This window comes from Lytechinus variegatus, chromosome 1, assembly GCF_018143015.1.
Source record: "Lytechinus variegatus isolate NC3 chromosome 1, Lvar_3.0, whole genome shotgun sequence".
In the NCBI taxonomy this organism is placed as follows: domain Eukaryota; kingdom Metazoa; phylum Echinodermata; class Echinoidea; order Temnopleuroida; family Toxopneustidae; genus Lytechinus; species Lytechinus variegatus.
Genome location: NC_054740.1, coordinates 40,589,687 through 40,610,922, shown reverse-complemented (window position 1 = coordinate 40,610,922; position 21,236 = coordinate 40,589,687). Strand labels below are relative to the sequence as shown.

The 21,236-nt window shown below is 38.3% G+C and overlaps 1 protein-coding gene across 2 annotated transcripts in view; it reads right to left on the bottom strand.

Annotated features, from left to right (window-relative positions):
• Positions 1-10,687: 10,687 nt before the first annotated feature.
• Positions 10,688-21,236, bottom strand: part of LOC121413989 (reticulon-4 receptor-like 2) — a 47,071-nt gene continuing 36,522 nt past the window's right edge. Inside the window, exons 1-2 of one of the 2 annotated variants that reach the window (XM_041607031.1) lie at positions 16,541-16,641; positions 10,688-13,645 (exon numbers count right to left, since the gene is read on the bottom strand). In XM_041607031.1, the coding sequence (XP_041462965.1) occupies positions 12,003-13,562 (1,560 nt within the window). In that variant the 5' untranslated portion in view covers positions 13,563-13,645; positions 16,541-16,641 and the 3' untranslated portion in view covers positions 10,688-12,002. Of the gene's footprint in view, positions 13,646-16,540; positions 16,642-21,236 lie in introns of those variants that run through there. The other variant, XM_041607024.1, reaches the window with a different exon arrangement.

The window sequence follows — 21,236 nt, the reverse complement described above, 5'->3', positions numbered from 1 at the left end:
CTGAAAGTTAAGTTTCAGTTGCTGAGAGATATAAGAAAAGAGAATAAACTTGGAGAAGAAAGAGGAAAGAGAGAGAGAGAGGGAGGGGAGGAAGATAGAGATAGATCGAGGGGGTTATAGACAAAGAGATTGGGGGCGGATCCAGGATTTCCCGAAGGGGGGGGGAATTTTGACAAGAAAAAAATAAAAAGAAGGTTCTCACCTTCAAAAACTGGAGGGGGGGGCACACTTATGTTTTAACAATATTTTTACATTACAAGTTTTAATTGTGCGACTCAAGGGGGGGGGGGGGGGCAAGCCGGCTGTGCCCCCCCCCCCATGGATCTGCCAGTTAGTGGGCCGGGAGAGCAAATGAAAGGAAAGAAAGGAGGATTAAATATAATTGTTTTCTTAATATTATTACGATGAATTCTGTCAAAAACTGAAATTTGTAGTTAAGAATGCCGAAATTCTTGCTCGCTCGTAACTTTTTTAAAATAGAGCCCGATACGCCATATCTGGCCGTCTCAAAACTTTTGGCTCATTACGCCACTGAGCGAGGATGTGTGATGATGATCCACAGCATTTATATTAGTATGGTCTGATAGTGAATTTATGTGGACACGGTGGACAAAAGCATTTTTTTTTCTCCAGCCCTTTGTATTATGTATAAGGAACAAAAATGGGGTATATGCTCCAAAATTCTGATTACAACAATAAAAAATGGGCCAGTATGTCAGAATTTGTGAGTTTAAAGTGGTGTGATATATAGAATGTACTATTTAGTGCCAGTGCAAAGGGGCAAAAACCTTTAAAATGTGGTCGCTTATTCGGCATGAAAAAAATCTTGACATGTTAATGAAATGTACCAATGAAAAGATATCAAAATCATTTACCGCATATTCAATAAAGTCTCGCTTCTCTACCGCATTTTCTATACATAACGTCATAAGTTTTGCAATGTATAATTAATTGAAGAGTTTAGTTGCAGAAGGGGTTAGGTCAACTTTTTACCATTCCGAGAAAAAACATGTTTTTTATTCTCACTTACTGCAATACTTTTATGAGAAACTAAATTGTCATGATATACTCGGATCCCATCATGTGAATATAACATTGGGTATTAAGAAATCTACCTGTCTACCTGTTTTTTCTATTTTTATTAAAAAGGTGATTTTCCTTTGTCATTTTTATTCACGTTTTCATGTGAATTTCAAATTTTCGTTGTTTTCATCAGAACGACTACAAATTTAGAGGTTTAGAGACAGAGAACAATAAAATTTATGAAAAAAATGGACCTAACCCCTTTTGACAATTGAGGTCTTCAGAAGAGTTTGTTTGCAAAAGGGGTTAGGTCCAATCCAAGAAAATCATATTTGTTATTCTCCCATATTGCAATATTCTTATGCGAAACTAAATTTTCGTGATACCCTACCATGAGAATATTCTTTTCCAAATAAAATCTGTGTGGACCTAACCCCTTTTGCAACTAAACTGAAATGGACCTAACCCCTTTTGAATTTAAAGGTGATTTTTCTTTGCCATTTTAGATCACCTTTTAGTGGGAATTTCAACTTTTCTTTGGTATATCATCTTATAGAGCTACTAAAAATCTATACATTGAGACAAAACAAAAATCGAATTTGATGAAAATGGACCTAACCCGTTTTGCAAGTGAGCTCTTCAATTGTGTGAATGGGACTATGGATAGTAATGGTATAAAGGGCCTATGATTATTATTCTTGCTGGTTTTCCCTTTCAAATACCGCATATGAGTCCGAGAGTATCACCATGGAGCTATTGGTATCACCACGGGATGTTTAGTGCAACGCATCCTTGAAAACTTCCTGACTGATCTTTTTAGTCCAATTGATTACAGACGGATGGTAATTCATGTTTGTATTAGAATGGAGTTAGCATCAAGTAGAATGTATTTCCATATATGGTTGCTGGAAACATAACTGCGTCAGAGACCCGTGGCAAGAAGCGTTACAATCAATTTCAACTCTAAAAAACTACTTAACATCGGTTAAGAGTATACGTGTAATCACTCACACACACTCACGCGCAAATCCCAAGCGCTTATTCACCCACACACCAACCCGTGTCGTTATCGGGTAATACATATGGCTTTTAACAAATTAGTTAGTGATCGAAGGTTTGTTTATTTATTTGGTATCCTATGACCGTATAATGCATAACTAAACAAAATAAACATTTTTCATCACATTCATTAATAAAATTCAAGAATAATCATTTTATCGATCAATAAAAACTTGATAAAAAAATCAAGAATAGCATAAGGCCTGCAATTCAATATATGGCAAAATGAATCAGATTACAGTTGTTTATAAAACTGTCAAAATTTATTCATAGAACTGTATCAATGAGCAAATTATTTATCTGTTTTGTGCATTTGTTTGATTCAAACTTCTTTTCTTTCATATTTTATATTTTCGAGTTCACCGAGTAAAAAAAAATATATAGGTGGTGGACTCATGTCCGGCTTTTCTTTCTTCGTTATTCAAATTCATACTGTGTTCACGAATTTCTAGTCTCGATTCATTTTAAACATCTAAAATGAAAGTGAACATTAAATACAAAGTATATTATACAATTTAATACATTCTATACATCAAAACATAAAAATATACAATAATTATTTCTTTCCTTTTTAAATATCATTAACAAATGTTACTTGTTCATACATATAGTAAATCCGAACAAATTTATTTCAATCAAAACTTAGTAGTGTGAGTCGCTTGAGTAAGCAACAAATCAAATGATCTTAATTATCTGTTTGTATGATGCCCGAAAACTAATTCAACCATCGAAATCCTGGAAGACTGTTAAAGTACTTCGAGCGCCAATATGTTATAATGTTTGATGTGTAGCGTGAAATGTCGCCCTCTGCGACAGATGTTGTCATATCGGCCCTTACGATGGCCGCGCACGTTAAATGAGGTTTGCCCTAAAGTTGGTGTAATAAAATTGCTATTACTGTAACTGGTTTCCCATCTCCTTTATTTCCTTAATGTCGTGGTGACAGCTGGGATTCGAACCTTGCCTGCTCCGCACACTGATGGGATTCATGCTATCCGAGCAACCAGTTGGTCGGCAAAAATGTGTCGTGATAGGTGTAACAATTTTTTACTACCTCAGTGCCGTAGTCCCACATACAGTCCTTTGAATGGCTGTTCCCTCACCGAGGTCAAGACCTCGCCCCCAGGCCCGAGAGCGAGGCCGCCCCAGCCAAGTTGGTTCTCGTACTTTTCTGTCAGACTTTTCCAACTTTTCTAGTAATGCAATTACTGAATCAAGATATGACACAATTAGTAGATCAAGAAATTACACAGTAAATCAAGAAATTAGAGTCAGACATAGTGAAAATGAAATCAGAAGATTTAATTGTGTGGCTGATGTTGAACCTGTCGCCGACGGTGTCGGTGACATGGCCAGTCATAATGGTAGCTGTGATAATGAGAATAAACCAGACAATGAATATGACGTGGAGAATGAACCAGATGATTATCATGATTATGGTGATGAGAAAGAACAAGATGGTTATGATGAAAAGAATGAGGTTGAGAATGAACCAGAAGATGATTATGAGAATGACCAAGAAGATGATTATGTTGATGAGATTGAACCAGAAGATTATGACAGTTTTTATTGTGATCAAGCTAGTCATAAGTTGAACAATTCCAGACGAAAGTCATGCCAAGATCTAGATCTACATAGCCAATCATATCCTCAGATTCGAGTTTTACATGTACACTTAAGCCAAAAGCGTGACAATCATCAAGCCGTGTACGATGAGCATGAGTCAAGAGATGATATCGGTAGTAGGTCTAGTAAAGAGATGTATGATAGATTTGCCTATTATGACATGAATAATGACCGCAAGTGTGATGCCCGGTGTGATGTACCTTACTATCAGTATATGTCGAGTCCTGATGAACATATCCAGGCTTCCGATAGTTATAGCATGACACCTACATCAATTCAGACTAATCTTAGGCCCGCCTTAGTTCATCGTAAGCCTAACATAAACCAAGTTGTGTGCCCACTTTGTCTTAATGCTAGTCGGCATGGTTACCACCACCATATTGGTGACTGTCCATTTTTGCCCGACCATGAAAGGCGCATGATTACTCGAGCTCGCAAGGCCGCTAGCATTCTTGGCTACACCAATTTCCAGACTTGTAGTGATACCTGTGATGAGTTGATTGTCGATCATGACCCTGGTTATGATCATGTTCCATCAGGCTGTATTCCTTGTGAAGACGTTGACTGTTCATCGTATGCTGTGGATCGTTCCTCTGTCGATCCTAAGTTACATCTTGGTTGCTTTGATGACTCGAAGTCAGAGTCAGCGATTCGGGGAGACCCTCACTGGTGCAATGGACTTTCATTAGAGTCAGATGAGGTCCAAGGTCCTCACAGTATGCCACATAGGCCTGTGGCTAGTTCATTCGTTGTGCCTAATCAGGCCCCGTGACTCCCTTTGTGGAACTGTTCCATGGTGATCAGTGTGTCCGTGTGAGCATTGTCAGTGGGTCTGCGGAGAATTTGATTCTACTTTCTACGGTTCAAGATCTTGGGGGTGAGATAACCGCCACTTCCCACTCAGTTCAACCTCCTGACAATTCCTCTGCTTTTGCGATTGTAGGGGAGACCTGTCTCACATTCACAAGGGACAACAGACAGTTTCTCTTCGAAGGATTAGTGGTAGAGTCTTTGGATGTTGCTATACAGGCTGGAATTCCGTTCATGGAATTATATGATGTATTTATCCGCCCAGCTAAGCGCGTAGTATCGTTCGGTGATGGACCATCGTATCCGTACGGTCCTTCGGCTATCCCACTATCCAATGCGCTTGCTGCAGGCTTACCCTGCTCAGCTTCCGATGGCGTTGATCGATCTCACCTCGTTTCAACTTCAATCTCCTGTAATCGCGAACGAGTCCATCCTGCTGTTGCAGACCAGTCACCTACGAGTGAAGTCCTTGGAGACATGGAAACTTCTACTGACTCAGACAGACATCCTATAGCCACAGAGCCCGTCAGTGAGCTTATAACACCTCAACAGCCATCAGCTCCTGATCATCAATCTTTATACCATAGTAACTGTGCAGTCCATGACTCCTCAGCTGAGATTGTTTCTGTATCTCAACCAGATCATGGTCAGTCGTTGGACCCAACATTGTATGATAACAGTTGGTGCTACCTGAATGCCCTACCTTCTACTACTCCTGTGATCAAGGATTCTAATTGCCCTTCTCTCATGCAAAACGTTGTCGTGCATCATCATATGGCTCCTCATCCTTGTATCCTACGGATTGACGACCCCCCTGGTCGACCCCCAGATTCTCCTGATGATGTCCCCGGTGATGCGTCCGGTCCTACCAGTGATCCCCGGAGCTACAAGATGTTGGATCCCCAGTTCAGGTGGTCAGACACCGTTGTGTCCTTCACTTCTGCCCTCATGATGACTTCACAGAGTCGGCCGTGTCACCCCGTTGGAGAACACATTGGACTCCCCCCAGGTCGTCCTCCAGATATTGACTTTAAATCATGCAGGACCCCTTACTAGATTACCGACTGATATGACACTTCTTCAAGAGACCCTTTCAGGAACGTCGATGGCCAAAGACTTTGTTTTAATGTTCCATAACATTCTGAGAATGACGCCTATCTATGGACTTCGATATCAAAGACTCATTCATGACAGTATATGAACTGGTGTTCTTTGCTCTTCATCCTGATATGGACAGTACATACTCCAGTCTTCTTTTTTTCCATTTCCTATTATGCTTTTGTTTCTTTTCTTTGCCTTTTATTGTGATGTGCTTTGCGCATTTTTTTATTTAGTATATATTCAGCCTTTGCTGTCATTTGTATATATAATGTACCAGTGGACCATATTATCATTGTTTTGATTATTGCTAAATAAATTGTATCCCTTTGGTTATATTGGGTTACCATGCAGTTTTTCAGGTGTCAGATTGTTCCCTTTTATGCATAAATTATTTATGACTAAAAGTAATTACATGTTTATTTTATGTTAATTTCCATCTTAGTGATGAGTTGGTTCGATATTTATGATTACTTTTAGTTTTTAAATTACATATATTTATGTTATACTGTTTTTTATTAGATGTTGAGATATTAGTATTAGGATGTATAGTGTGAGCCTGAATGCCCCTTTTTATCAGCTATTTTAGGTTAGTACTATTTTGGCACTTCATAAATACATATTTTACTTTCCATATTAAAAAAAAAGGGGCTGCCCTAGTCCAGTAGCCTGCTCTTCGTTTGTTATGTTTTGTTGGTTTGCCTTTAATTAGACAGTGCACATTTCATAGCTGAACTGTGGTGGCTGGATAGTGCCATTGAACCTTCACCTTTTTTTACTAATGGAACAATTTGTACACGTTTATTTTTTTTAATTTACCTATCCCAGTTTTTAGGTTTTTATGTGACCCTTTGCCTATTTGTTTTACATTTTGTTTTAGCATTTGCTATTACTAGTATATGCAAAGACTGTCTTTTGCTTTGCAGGAATTGTGGGCTTCATATCCTTACATGTTCTTACAGTTGGTAAATATATGATTGGATGTTTTATGTGCTTACTATGATAGGATTGTTTGTCTTCAGTATGCAAGGCAGTGATGTTATTCATTTGCATTTATATTTCGCATGAAACACACAAAAAATTGTAAGTTGCATTTGACATTTTTCGGTATGTATCTATTTGTGCATAGGCTCACAAGTGTCCACAATGATTGTACTTATGAATGTATTGTGTATTGCTATGCCCTTTTAGTTTTATGCATTTCCAGTGTCCACAATGATTGTGTTAATGGATGTGTTCTATGTAGTAATGCTTTTTTTGTTCTTATCCTTAGTCATGCTTTAACTGTTTGTTTTACAGTGTGTGTTGGCAATATTGATGTTGCTACATGAATTTGACTGTTTTACAGGTTTTAGCTATTTTCGCATACATAGTGATGTTTTCACAGCTATTAGAGTTTTTCCCCTTTTTGGTTGGCTTGATATACAATAGGTCATGCTGATTGACTATTTGATGTGTGTTTTGCCTACAGGTATAAGGGTAGATGAGAGGTTGGTTATTTATTTAATTGTTTTGTGTGTTTTGCCTACAGATAGAAGGGTAGATAATATGTTGGTTATTTATTTACTCTTGTTGTACATGTTATATAATGGTTAAGGGTACATTATGCCTTTTAGTTTGTTTTATGTAGTAACCATGGTAATGGCCAATACTTTGTATTGATACTGATCTGTTAACTTACTTTGATTAATATGTGATACCTTCCAGGTATGCAGGTCTACCGGTGTGTTTTCCGGAATCCATGGTTTGACGAGATAACTACAGATATAGTTTTGTTTTACCTTTTAAAACATTGAATTGATTTTGTTGTTTAGGAAGTAATTGTCCCCCAGGCCAATTGGTTAGAGGTTGACTTAATTCCAATGGAAAGATAGAGAAAAGTGGTTGCGCCAATATGTTATTGTTTGATGTGTAGCGTGAAATGTCGCCCTCTGCGACAGATGTTGTCATATCGGCCCTTACGATGGCCGCGCACGTTAAATGAGGTTTGCCCTAAAGTTGGTGTAATAAAATTGCTATTACTGTAACTGGTTTCCCATCTCCTTTATTTCCTTAATGTCGGAGAGTTGCGTGACCGCCGAATTTTTTTTTCTTCAATAAACTTTCGGCCATTTGATCCTCTTCCCAGTCTTTGTCGATATCTATATCTAAGTGTTGTGTATACAATCACGGATGCAACTATAATTTATTCAAAGTAATGTTGTGCATGAACAGTTAAGATATTCAGGTCACCACCTGGTTATTTACTGCATACATTGTAATCTTACATGTTTAAGTTGGGCTATTGAATTGACTATCGTGCTTTAGCGAAGCCACACCTAAATGTACAACATTGAATTAGACATTAAACGGGACTCAGAGAGTCAAGACTTAATTTCACTATCTCTGTGTCTACATTGGCTCTTATGTTATTTCAACAACATTACACTAAGGCACGTCTTACAAAGAGTAGCGATGTTTATAACGGACATTGTGCAAATTTCCTGAATAAAAAAACTATTACATTGATGCATGGATTTATACAGTTGGGATTGATCGGATCAATCCTCACTCTTTGTAAAACGGGACCCTGATTTGGCTTTCACTGGCCTTCAAGATTTAAAATCGTGGTCCCCAAAACGGTTGATAGCTATTGAAAAACAATTTTCCAGAGGTCCTATACAACAAAATTCTTTCAGCAGGGTTTCAGTGGGATCTCTGGCATTTTCAGGTCTTACTTTTGTCTGTCCACTCAGTCTCTCAATTCTGCGGAGATCCCTGAAAGACTGATGTGAGATCATTGAAGAATCATTGGAAGGCCAGCGATAGCTAGTCCATTTAAATAATAATAATTATAAATTTGATAGCTGTTTTTCCAACGGATACAAAGCGATGTTGATGGCATAAGACAAGTTAAGGTTTATGGTTATATAAGTGTGGTTTGAGATGTTTTTGAAGTGGTAAAGAGAAGAGAGTTTTCGAAGAGATGAAGGGAGTTTGTTCCAAAGACGGGGGGGGGGGGGGGGGGCAAGAGATTTAAAGGAGTTGAAACCGGTCTGTTTTCTGGATTTTGGAATGACATTTGAAGGAGCAGCTGCAGAACGAAGAGAGTATGTAGATCTTTGTTGCTGAAATAATGAAGAAATGTAAGAAGGTAGTGTGGTTGACAGAGACTTATAGGTTTGAGCAAGTATTCGATAATGTATTCTATCAGAAACAGGTAGCCAATGAAGTTCATTTAGAAGAGATGCAGCATGACACCATTTTGGTTTTTGACAGATTAATCGTGCACATTTGTTCTGAAGGCGTTGAAGTCTTCCAAGATCTTGTTTACTAATACCCCAAGCAAGCAACCACCATAGTCGAGCCTGGGGAGCACAAGTGCCCTAACAACATTATGACATGCATGGGTGTCGATCACGGGGGGGGGGGGGGTGGGGGATATATCCTCCCAATATTTCAAGTGGGGGATGGCCTGTATTATAATCCCCCAATAATTTAGGGTAGAAAAATTATAATGATGATGAAAAAATGAAAAGTTTGATCATGATGATTATAGTATGCCATCAATCAGTTTGTTTCCCTCGCAATTTGTGTATATTGTTATTAAATAAAAACATTCTTTTTCAGGACTATTAAACAGATGGGTGGAGGTTCAAGATGAAAAAGAATGAAATGTTTATGTATCTGATATTTTTTAACACATGACATAAAAGGACCCCAACGAAAATCAACTTTTGTTGATAGGGTGTTCCATCCCACCAGTGGTGAATAAATTGATTTAAATAAATCATTAATTCAAAAGGGTGGAAAAATAAACGGGAGTAAAGGGTGGCACGATAAATCTCTAAGGAATGACGGTAAGCCCGATGGCGCACGAGAAGCCACACAGGTTGTAATTTGTGCTAGTCTTAATTGGTCCGAATCTGATTTATCATCATGCATTAAGAAGAATAAAGATATTGCCAGTCAGGTTAGATTTAAGAGAGAAGTTGTATACACAGAGGCGTCGATCCTGGGTGGGGGGGGGGCAGGGGGCGATCGCCCCACCAATGAAAATATTGGGGGGCAAACATATCGTTTTGCCCCCCAATAATTCCGCATGTGCAACTAAAAATGAAACAAGATTGTAATGCTACACTGAAATCAGCAAGCAAGATTAAGATACCAACTCGATTTTGATTTAAAATCGTGCTCAAAATGTCTGCTTTTCAGATTGGAATATCTTCGCGCTCGCATCATGTACCAAAAACCCATACTTTTCATGATTATATAGGTAAATAGAATGTCCCGTTTTCAATTCTTAACCTCAAAATAACTTTGATTTGCAATAATCTTTTGTTGGATATATATCTTCCATTAAAGTGTCTTTTTTTCCAGATCAAAATTTTCAGCTCGCGCTCGCATCTATTGTTCTTCTAGATACCCATCTTAATCATTGGTTCCAAAAATGCTTCGAATATCTAGCTTTCAGGTCAGAATATAAAGAAATTTCAGCTCGCTCTATAGTGAGATACATGTATCGACCCTCCTCATGAGTAACTACAAACAAACCTAAACAGGTACATTTTTCCTGTTTTCATGACATACTAAAAAAATTTAGCTCGCGCTTCGCGCTCGCATTGTTGGTGAAGGTGAGATATGTGTCTCTTTCTCATGAGTTTTATATATATATATATTTATATATATATATATATAGGCCTATATGTGTGGGGTGTGTGGGTGAGTTTGTTCGTTTTTTGTGATCGAGCGCCTTTGGAACGTTGATTCATAATTTTGCCACCCCCCATCTGAAAAATGGATCGACGCCCCTATGTATACATCATGCTCAATAAACAGATCACTATGTACATGGTCCAGTCAATTTTTGTCATTTTTTTCTCGGTATGAGTTTAGAATAGGCTTACTTGTAACACATATTGAATTTTCAAAAAATTATACAAGTATAGTACACTACAACAATGAAGGAATTTCCAAGAACACCATGCATATCAACCACTCCCAAATGTCCCGCTAACTTGTGATTTTAGTGGGGGTAATGTTGAAAGATCCCCATCCACAAGAACATTTGTGTCAATCATCCCCCCAACCATGCCAACCAAGAATACCAATCGACACCCATGATGACATGCGTCCTTATCCAGAAAACTTCTAATGCGATTGAGATATATTTGCCAGTTGAGAGTACGACACAAGTATGTCACATGTTCAGTCATTTTCATTTCACTATGAAAAACAACTCCTAAATCCTTAATGGTTGAAGATATTGGAATATCTATGCCAGTAAAAGAAAAAAGGAAAGTCAGGGAACCGATTATCAGGGTGTGCAGGAGATTCAGTAACAAAGAAATCCGAAAATACGCGCAGGCTGCATCTCCAGGCTTGGTAGGATCAAAAGTGGTGAACATCTGAATGTCATCGGCACAAACATGATACCGAATGAGGGCCGACTGATGATGTCCCCAATATAAACCGATGTAGTATGTAAACAACTGAGGCCCGATAATTGACCCTTGCGGTATACCATATTCTAATGGTTTCTCACTTGAAAGTGACCCTTTTATGTCAGTGAAAGACCTCCACAGATATCGCGTAAAGATTTTTTTTCGGGAAAGATCCCCCAAATGCCGTGAAGGATTTATAGGACTAGTGGGAGTTCAACAAAACAAGAAGTATATCCATATTTCATTCTTCGAAATAGACATCAGAAATGCATCAGATCTATCAGACCTTAAATATACACGTGGTGAGTCGGTTGCTATTTCAGAGTTCTTTTAATAGTCTAGTTAGTCCTTACCTCAAGATCAACCGTAAACTTTCAGTTTCCTCAATGGTCTTCCAATGATCTTTATGGGAGCTTTGTGTCAGGTCTTCCAGGATAATTCTTTTAGGATTTTCGCTGCATGACCTTGGAAACTGGTTTGAAAATAAAACCTTGCCAATTGTCAATCTTCTACACTCATCTTTCATGGGTCGCAATTTTATGGAATGTAGGCCTAAATAAGGATCTCGGTCCAGTTTCATAAAGACTTATTGCAGTAACATGTGCAAAATTTCTATGATAAATTTTAAATCAACCAATCAAATTGCAGGATTTCAGTAGGTTTAAACTGTTACTGCAATTTTGTTATTATAACACGCTTTTTGAAACGGGACATTTTTGGTGGATTTGAGTGAACATCTTAAACACCAGGTAGGCTTAGGAATTTCGTGGGTGGTGGAATTACCTTGCTGACAGAGCCGTCGACCCCCACTGTGTATGACCATGGCTGTACACAGATATCGATATAAGACAATGTACAGCTCACCAAACCTTCCTGGTACCATATGACAGATCCCACAAGTCACAACGTTTCCAAACATGCCTGGAACCAATAAGGCGATTAATAACCACTGTAGAATATTACTCAGATGCTTATGCTAATTTTCTTAACTTTAGGATCCAGGGAATATGTCTTACGAAAAATGTTTCTAAAATCTTCACTATTTTGTGGAATACCCGAGGGATTTACGTCCATTGGATCTAGATTCCCTCCTTGGGGTCCGAGAAGATTATCACTATTACCTTCGGTGTCATTATTAAGGGGAAAGTGTCCGTTTCCATTACTGCGTTGCTGACACTTATTTTTCAAAAGAAGAATCATGGACATGACTAAAATGCCTAATACAAACGCGCCTGGTGCTCCGAAAATGCCTGCCCATTCCGCAGTTGTAAAATAAATTCCAGATTCCGTCACATTTACCTGGTATAAGAACGCCTGGTCACCATCTGAAGAAAAACAAAAGTAATTACCAGAATGCTCAGGGGAGGTCTTCCAGATAACAAGCGAGTCTCTGTTCGTCAAATAAAAGGGATCGTCGCATGCGCCATGTTCCTGGAAGTGTCGCCCATCAGGGATCACCCATGAAGCGCCGACAAAGGAACAGGTAAGTTCCAGCTGCTTCCCTGACTCCACCGACCGGACAGTGTTGTTTGGTAGACACTGTGAGAGGTTATCCTTGTAAACGTCATGAAGAGACTTGTGTTCGAGCCGGCTTGGTGAATCGCAAAATCCATTGCATATCTGAGAATTGTCTAGCCACAACGATATCCAGTTAAGATGACAGTCACAGCGTAACGGGTTGTCATCTAGAGAAATAGCAACACGCTTGAAATGGGAATCTGTTGGCAACTGAAGTGAACCTAGCAGAAACCTTGGCTGTGGCATCCCCTTGATTAGGTTACCATCTAAATCAAGTTTGTTCAATCTCATCAAACCGACGAATGCATTTCGATGTATTTCTGTAATCTGATTTTTAGACAGTTTTATTTCCGTCAACAATGGTGAATTTTCGAAAGTATTGGCTTTGATTTTTGTCAATCTGTTACCAGAAATATCAAAGATATCCAGAATATCTAGGTCTCGAAAATGTTCTGGATTGAGTTGTGTAATTGCATTGGCTTTTAGGTCAAGATGTTTCAAATAAGTCAAATCACAAAAGGTACCATTTTCCAGAGCGTGGATTGTATTCCTAGTCGTACCTTCGGCTACAAGCTTCGTCAAACGCCGAAGACCAGTAAACATGTTAGTTCCTAAGACTCGCATGTAATTGTCATAGAGGACTAATCTCTCTAAGGTCTCCAACCCTTGAAAGCCACCGGGCTCCACAAACTGCATACCAGATATGGTCAGGAACCATATCCGGTGGAACCTCTGGATATTCCCCGCTCTTATCACGACCGGTTGCGAGAAGACAATATCGAGTTCAACAATATCCTGGAGCATGCTGTCGAGGAAGATCCCATACTCTGGACAAATGCACTTTCCGACCAATTCAGAATTTCCAACTTCTAATGGAGTGGACGTGCAGTTACAATCTTTGCGACATCCTGGTGACTGATCGGAGTGACCAAGAGAACACATAAACATGACTACAATAATGGCATAACCAAAGCATTGTAGAAAGTTGTTGATTCCTGTGGCCATATTCTGCTGCTGATCTACATAGGGAGCTGGAGGACCCGTGTGAAAAAAGAACCCAATGGATCTTGATCAGTGACTGGGCAAAGCTGAAAGAGAAAAGATAACATTACCACGACTAGAGGAAGAAGTGTCAATATAGAAAAATGTAGCAGTAGTCTAGTATTAGTAAAGTAGTGGTCACTGGCGTACAGATGGGGGGCTCAGTTGGGGGCTCTTGCCCCCATTTTTTCACGACCAAGAAAAAAAAAGAAAAAGAAAGGGGTAACACTGAAATATGATACCATTTTCTAAACATTATGTAAAATCTATTACAAGCTTGGAATTTTTAAAATAAAAATGTCAAATTTTTTGCTCGCTCTCTTCGTTCGCTTGCAACTTTTTTTTAAACTTTATGCGATACGCCATAATGAAATCCCCTCAAAATTTGTGGCTCATTACGCCACCGGTAGTTGTAATAACAGCAGCAGCAGCAGTATTAGTAGTAGTAGTGTCAGTAATAAAAAGTAGCGTGGTAATATCAATAATAGAATAGTAGTAGTAGCAGCAGCAGTATGTGTCAGTATTAAAAGTAGTAGGCCTATAGTATTAGTACCGTAGTAGTAGTAATAGTAGTAGTAGTAGTAGTAGTAGTAGAAGAAGAATAAAAATAAGGTAGTAGTATAGTAGTAGTAGTAGAAGAAAACGAAGAAGGTAGTAGTAGTAGTAATAATAATAATAATACACTATCATGACTATAGCGCTTCATATTGTGGTTTCTAAGCGTTTTACATTGTAATCATTATTACCCCGGTCATTATGATCCACTACCTGTTCCAAACATAAAGTGCACCATCTCCACTCCCTGGGGAGTATCCTGGCCAAGCAACCGTTTACCGGTACACCCATGCCAATCTAATCATTGACTTTCAACATCCCACCGATGGAGCGTTTCATCAATATTTTCATCAGACAAGTTTTCAGATCTGACGTCTTTCCATGTTTCTGATTGGCTGAGAGACACTGTTCCTATCATGCCTATGGTAACTATCGGATAAACTGGTACTTTCATGAAACGCCCCCCCCCCCGTACCCATTTAACATCTGGGTGGAGAGTGAACGTGGATAAGTGCCTTGCCAAATTAACGCCGGGTAGGATTCGAACCTCCGACCCTCAAGTGACAGAACCACTACACCACGGTACTTCAGTGGTAGTTGTTGTAGGTATATGGTACTGGTTGTCATATTCAGACCCAGAGGACAGGCAGAATTCTAAAAGTACGGTGTCCGAAATTATTACTTTAACCTTCATTTTATTATGTTAGGATTGTCATTTTTGTTGCTATTATTAATCAGACATTTTTGTAATTACCATCACTATAATTGTAATTGTCATTATTATACATTACTATCATCAGTTTTAAGCATTATTACCATTGTTATCATTATCACTATCAATAAAGACATTTGCTCCTTCTCCGGGCTTCAATTCTTCTAAGTTGTAGGGTTAGGGTTGCAACAGGAATTTATGTTAGGTTAAAGGTTAAGTTTAGGGTAAAGGGTATAGTGTTAAACCCATACAGGGTTGAAGTTGGTCATTTGATTAGTGTGTGGAGTTTTTAGCGGAGCAACTGTCGCCGGAGCAAATGTCGTTAAAAGTGATTCATACACTCTAAAAAAAGGTTTACCCAATATTGGGTAAAATGGGAACAAACGTGTGGTTGGGTAAAACAATATTTTGTAAACTGTACGCAATGTTGCGTTGAAATAGCCCAATATGGGGTTTAAACCAGGGGGGGGGGGGCACTCGACCAAGAAAGTGGTAGGTGTGTGCCGCGGGCGAGACAAAAAACTGGGGCCTTGAAGCGGGCTTATTGTAAAAAGGAGGGTCCTCGGAACGGGCTTTGGAACTAAAATTTTGTGAAAACGGGGGTCCTTGGAACGGATCGCCAGCGTGTCAGTACGTGCGTATGCACCCCTATGGAACGGGCATGCGTGCATGATACCGCTAGCGCAGCCTCCGCCGGATGCGCTCGCGCAGAGACGATGGTCGGACAGTGCTCGGCGGCCGCCTTTCACCAAAATTGCAGCAGATCAATGCGACCGGAACGGCGTAACAAAAAATACGGCTTTGGAGCGGATTTCTTTCTTCTTTTTTCTCGATAAGAACAAAATGCTATGCCTTGGAGCGGCTTTCTTTTTTTTTTCTCAACAAGACAAAAATGCTATGCCTTAATTGGAACGGAAATTTTGGTGTAAAAATAGGGGTCCCCTCCGCGGCACATACCCACTATGCATTATATACCGAGTGCCCCCCCCCCCGGGTTAAAAAAATACCCAGCAATATCATGCATGTTCCCTAGCTTTCTACTACTGGGTAAAATTTTACTCAGTCGAGGATTGCATGATTTTTTTTACTAAAGTTTTACACTTAGAGGAACAATAGCAGTGAATGAGCAATACTATACGAGTCAATTTTATATATGCAGCTGTCTTTGCGCTGCACCCAGCTTATCCCTTCGTATCCATCAATATTGCCAGCCATTATGATACAATTTTTCATACGCAAGTAGCCCAGTTAAATGATTTCAGATCGCTATATTCAAATAATTTACATCAATTTACTTAAACAAATCGTTGGGATGACCCTCATCCCCCCTCGCGTTGAGGCATATTGTTTTGGAGTTGATTCATGACAAGATAAAGTGATCTCAGTGATTAGAATATTTAGCTTGGCCTGTTTGGTATATAGTTCGCATTTGATGGACACCTCTAGCTCTAGCCAGGCCTAATCAATGATAATTTTGTTTGTTATGAATTTTTAGTGATCGAAGATGATTTCTAAGTTACGGGTTGTGAATTCTAGATGAACAATGGCGTTTTCAAATAAAAATATACAAAACATTTACAACCAAGATGATATTATGAACTATCAATCATTATGATAACACGATTGTGGTAATGACAGTGATTCAATGAGCATGCCAATCCAACTTAAAACTCACCAATTCGCACATCGAAGATAAAATTCAGTGCTGTAACCAGACAACTAGAATTCGATGAATATATGGCGCATATCTTTTCATCTATATAATGTATGGGATTCTGTCTAAAAGCCAAGTCACGAGACGGGTCAATCCAATGTCAAACTCTATTGGAATTCCCCATTCCTTGATTATGGCGCTCGCCATAATGATCGAGCGCGCGGTCCCGGAAGTGTATTTTTTATTTACACCACTGCTCCGCCAGAATTCCCAGAAATAAGAAAGAAACGGTTCGCGGGCAAGTCTAATCTGTCCACAAGTCCACCCGAACAAAAACTTGATTTGAATGAAAAATAGAAACATTCAACAAGCATAACAATGAAAATTTCATCACAATTGGATGTAAAATAAGAAAGTTATGGTATTTTTAAATTTCGCTTCATTTCATAAAAGTTGTATGCACATCTCGGTCGGTATGCAAATGAGGAAATGATGGCATCACTCACTCACTATTTCTTTTGTATTTTATTATATGAAATATGAAATATGTTTATGTTCTCGTCATTGCCATGTGAAATGAAGTTTCATTCCTCACTGACAACGTGAAATTCCATTAAAATTTTGTGCTTCAGGCAAGGAGGTCCTCATCGACAATTCGTAAAAATTGAAATATTGTATTATTAAAACAATAAAAAGAAAAAAAAAGAAATAGTGAGTGAGTGACATCATCGACTCTCTCATTTGCTGTAACTGGCTCAGTTCATAAAGCTATTTTGTTAAAAATAAGCGAAACATTGAAATGTCACATCTTTCTTATTTTACATCCGATTATTTTCAACATTGTCCTTGTCTGATTTTTCTCTATTGATTCAAATCAATATTTTTCTGAGGTGGACTTTACCTTTAAGCAAAGCTCTCGGAATTCCCGCGTGAAATTCGTATGAAGTTGAATGAATGTATATCCAAAACCACCTGAAGTCATCCCGCTACCACATTATTTTCTTAGGGTTATTGTTGATAATACAGAAAAGGGTTCTAAAGACAATTTGAGTATATATGTAACAGACCAGATATGTATTTTTGTATTAAAAATGAATATGTAAAAGATACTGTCTCACATTAGTGACGAAGAGTGAAACCTTTGGAATAAAATAGCTTGTGTGAAAACGGAAAAGTCAAAGAAAGTTTGAGAAAATTCGGACAAATAATTAAAAAGTTATGAGCATCTGAAGTTTATCTGAATATTGCGATCACTAACGCTATGGAGATCCTATTGGAAATGCGACAAAGATGTTTGATAGTCACTTGTGAACATCTCTTCCCCATTACTTTAGTATATATTTCACTTAAATTGTCTCTTTTATCACATCTATCAGTAGATCATGTGATCTTTCTATAGGAGGGCATATAATACAGATTTAAAAAGAATACATCATGGATAAAGAGTTTGTATCATCATAAGAAAAAATAAAAAAAAACATTTTGGGGCTATTTGAGAGTCCATCAAAGGGAAAGTTGTTCTCATGACTGTGACGTCACACATCCTTGTTGCATTGCCAATATCAGGATCTCCATAGCATTAGTGATTCCAATATTCAAATGCTCATAACTTTCTCATTATTCATCCAATTTTGCTCAAACTTTCGTTGTTCTTGTTCATTGATTTTCCTACTTCGACACAAGCCTACTTTTTCCAAAGGTTTCATTTCCGTTTAAGTGCTGAGAGAAAGCAGTGTGAGGGTATTTTATAGTATTTTTCCTATTTTTCCTTCAGTATAGGCCTTCTAGTATTGTCCTGTTCTGAGGTTTTCCCAACTTGAAATACTTTTCAAAATCACAGAGTATACATTTGCAGCAATGCTTGGTAGTGCACCTGTAGGACAAAGTTCAGCAGTAGCTGAGAAATTGAGATGAAAAGAAAGGGAATTAGGGGGTGTGGGGAGTACGAAGGAATAGAGAGAAAGGGTGAAATGTAATATAAGGAGAATAAAAGAAGAGTCTACCCAAGCAGAAAAAGCAGATGAACAAACAGAAAACGTTCGAGGAAAATTGGACAACTAAAAGAAAGTTATGAAAGTTTAATCATAATATGGGGAAATCACAAGACAAATTGATGATTTTATGAAGTCATGGATGCACCACTATTAACCATTTAATTTGTTTACAAATGTATTTATACTGCAAAAATTTAATATTTGACCAATTACATGATTTTTTTTTCAGAAAACTTGAAAACATATCATCTAGATATCCTGGAAAAAGTTTTGAGGAAATCAAAATTTCGGAAAAAGTTAGATTTTGTAGTAATGAACTAGTAGATAAAATAGTCATGCACCTATGATGTCAGGAAATTGGCAATTGCCTAGTGACATTCATTTCATTAAAAATTCATAACATTCTTAATACTTGTCCGATTTCCCTCAAACTTTTTTCGTTAGGTCAACCTGATTTTTCTTGTCCTGTTTAAAAAAAAAGCTATTTTCAGGTAGACTTTCCTTTAAAAAACAAACTCATCCATACAACAGTGCTATGTGGGTGGGGTCCGGGGTGGAGCCTAGTGGCGTAACAGGCGGGGGGGGGGGCTAAGGGGGAAGCTAGCTGCCCCCTTGGCGGATTTCACTCAGAAAATAAAAAAATGGGAAAAAGAGAAAAGGGAGGGAGAAAGAAAGGGAAAGGGGAAAAGGAACTGAGGAAAAGGAAAGGGAAAATGGAAAAGAAAACGAAGATGATTAATAAAAAAACAGAATAGGAAGGAAGAACAGCGGGAAAGCGAACGAAAGAAGAACATTTGAGGAAGGATAAATCATTCCGAAATAGGCCTTTGTAATACAATACCGTGATGGGAATTATATTAAAAGATGACAAAATGGCAAACAATAGCGGGAAATGAAGTTAGAATGGAATTAGTCAAAAGCTAAACTGGAAAACGAAGAAAATTAAGGGACAAGAAAAACAAAACACTTATAACACGACCGGGCTGCTGATGAATGAAATTAAAGAGCGGGAAGAAAGATGGACTGCATACAACATTGTGCTATAAGCTTGCTAAATTTTATTCACATAAGATACCGGGGCTTTGCCCTGGCCAGACCCCACGCAGTAGGGGCTCTTCATCTATAACTTTCAAATGGCTCTATATAACTTCCCCTTTACGTACAATCACTGGCGTACAGGCGAAGGGGGTCTTGGTTCCAAACCCAAAGAAAATAAAAGAAATGAAAGGAGACAACGTATAATGAAATAAATGGAAAGAATGAAATGTGTTATTTTTTGCTGAATGAAAAAAAATCTATATATCGCATGATTGGAATTTAATTTCATTACGAAATTTTTTTTTCTCGCTTTGCTCGCTTGCGACTTCTAACAAAATAATATTCCTACATTTCTATGTTCCCCCTCAAAAATTACTCATTACGCAACTGGGTTGAATAAATGTGACGTGTAAAAGCTATGTATATACCCGCGATATTTGATTAAAAATAGCGACAATCTGCGAGGTTTAAATGGCTTTGATATCAAGAAGTTCCGGGGGCTCCGCCCCGACCCCAATCGCATAGTACTGTCGTATATGAGTATGGTAGTTGGGCCATGGTCCCAAAAAGTTCTACAACCAAGAACAAAACACAAGGAGGAAAGAAAAGCAAAGGAAAAGTGTAGGATATGATTTTTATTGAATATAATATTAAAACATATCTCAAAGTTAGATTCTCATAAAAAGGTGATTTTTTTCTCTCTCTCGCTTCGCTCGCTGGGTACTTATATTTTTTTTTTTTAGCAAACGCGCCATACTGCGGCTCTATTTTTTTTATACTCTTCACGCTACTGCCACAAAGAATCCTGTTCATAGTAGCGTACAGACCACGAAAAAAATGAATGGAAAGAGAGAAGGGTGGAATATATTATTCTCTGGATATCACAAAATTGAATTTTTGTATTAAAAATGTCAAGATTTTTGCTCGCTCGCTTCGCTCGCAACTTGTTTTTAAAAGATAAATTCTGCCCAATACGCATTTAGGCCTATATTTCTGGCCCTCTGAAAATTACTGCCTCATTACACCATTATGCCTGTTCATACCATGATATGACCGGAATTTTTTGGCTCTTTTCCTTTTTCTTTCCCTTTCCCTATCTTTCTTTCTTTCCTTCCCCCTCCCCCCGTTTTTTTCTTTTCCCGGTGAACTCCGCCAGGGGGCAGCTTGCCCCCGCCTGTTACGCCACTGCAGAGATGTATGAATATGTATGTTTCTATAGACTTTCATAATATGTATATCTCTATAGACTTTCAGCAGTTTCAGAGAGAATAAATAATGTTGCTTCAAATATGAACAAAGTAATTCCTTAAACGACACACAGTCTCCATATGTTAATTGAGCGCTAAGAGAGTTTTCAGAATACGAGTTGGAGGTCAATTAGTGCTCCATAAAATGGGTAACTTATGAGAAAAGTTAGGTAGAATCTTACGAGACTTTTCAGAATATCCTACCCCAAGACTATAATATACAAATCTCAACCAATAGAAAAAATGAAAGAGAATTACGCTCTCTGTATAGAGATCAATTTTGAAAATAATTCTAACACTGGCCTACATTTTGTTAAAAAAAATCATTTACGGAAATGAGCATGGTCTGTGTTTAATAACGTTGAGGTAAGTTCTACGAGCGAGTGGCGGGGAAAGCAGGAAGTGTGAGGGAGTCTGTCGCGTTGCCCCAATGATCAA